At 48.9% G+C, this 914-nt stretch overlaps 1 protein-coding gene across 1 annotated transcript in view; it reads right to left on the bottom strand.

The window, feature by feature from the left end:
- Rftn2 (raftlin family member 2) overlaps nt 1–914 on the bottom strand; it is a 41,921-nt gene that overhangs the window by 11,766 nt on the left and 29,241 nt on the right. The window contains exon 7 of the mRNA XM_026788835.1: nt 469–572. Within this exon, the coding sequence (XP_026644636.1) occupies nt 469–572 (104 nt within the window). The remainder of the gene's footprint in view (nt 1–468; nt 573–914) is intronic.

Here is a 914-nt window from a genome sequence, read left to right as displayed (position 1 = left end):
GTATACATAATAAATAAATAAATAAATATTTAAAAAAAAAAAAGAATCATTGGCCTCTTTGAAAAAAATGAACTGATAAGACATGGTGACTCAAACTTTCTTCCGGAAGGAAGTCAGTGACCAGGGGAAAGAAAAGGAAGTGACTGGTATTCTGGCTTCAGTGTAGCTGTTCAAACCAAGTCATGGCTGTAGGGGACAGCTAACCTGACACACTGGGGCAGGAGGAAGATCAAGGCAGCCGGGTGCCCGAGGCCTGTCCTGTGCTAGGGACAGTTCTTCACAGAGTGAAGGGGTGAAGGGTTTTTAATTTTGTATCACAGATGAAGGTGTGGGATGAGCTAGACTCCAAATTCTACCAAGTCACACTGGAAGTGTTCCTCACAGGCTTCAAATAAACATCGGTTAACCCATCTCCCAGGTGAACAGATTTTAGGATTAAACGTGTAAGTGAGGAGCCGCGGGCATTACCTGTCGTGTCTCAGTATGGGTGTAGGCAGCACACTGGTCAGAAGCCAGCCGAATTCAGCCAGGGTGTGCAGCAGAGGGCCGTAGTCTGTTTTGATTTCACAGCCCTGTGGGAACAAGTGTAAGGGCTGACATTCTAATAGCAAAGACGTGGGCCACACGGTAGCTAGGAAGAGGGGTGATGGGGGACTCCGTGGGCTCCCAGTCCAGTGGTACAGTGTCATGGGGCTGCAGCTCCTAGAGCTTCATCTACCGCAACATCTGCCGCCTTAGACCCACAGCTGGACAGTGGCCATTCACTGGGAAAGCCACCATTATCAGTTCTAACGTGTGGCGCTGGGAACCTGCGTTTGAAAAGATCCTTGGGGGGTACCCGTTCCATGAAGTTTACAAAGCAGGTTCAACAACAGCAGTCTAGCGACTGGATGAGAAGATGAGAGTGGGCAGTG

Source organism: Microtus ochrogaster, unplaced genomic scaffold (genome assembly GCF_000317375.1).
Source record: "Microtus ochrogaster isolate Prairie Vole_2 unplaced genomic scaffold, MicOch1.0 UNK8, whole genome shotgun sequence".
Lineage (NCBI taxonomy): Eukaryota > Metazoa > Chordata > Mammalia > Rodentia > Cricetidae > Microtus > Microtus ochrogaster.
This window is presented reverse-complemented; position numbering and strand designations above follow the sequence as displayed.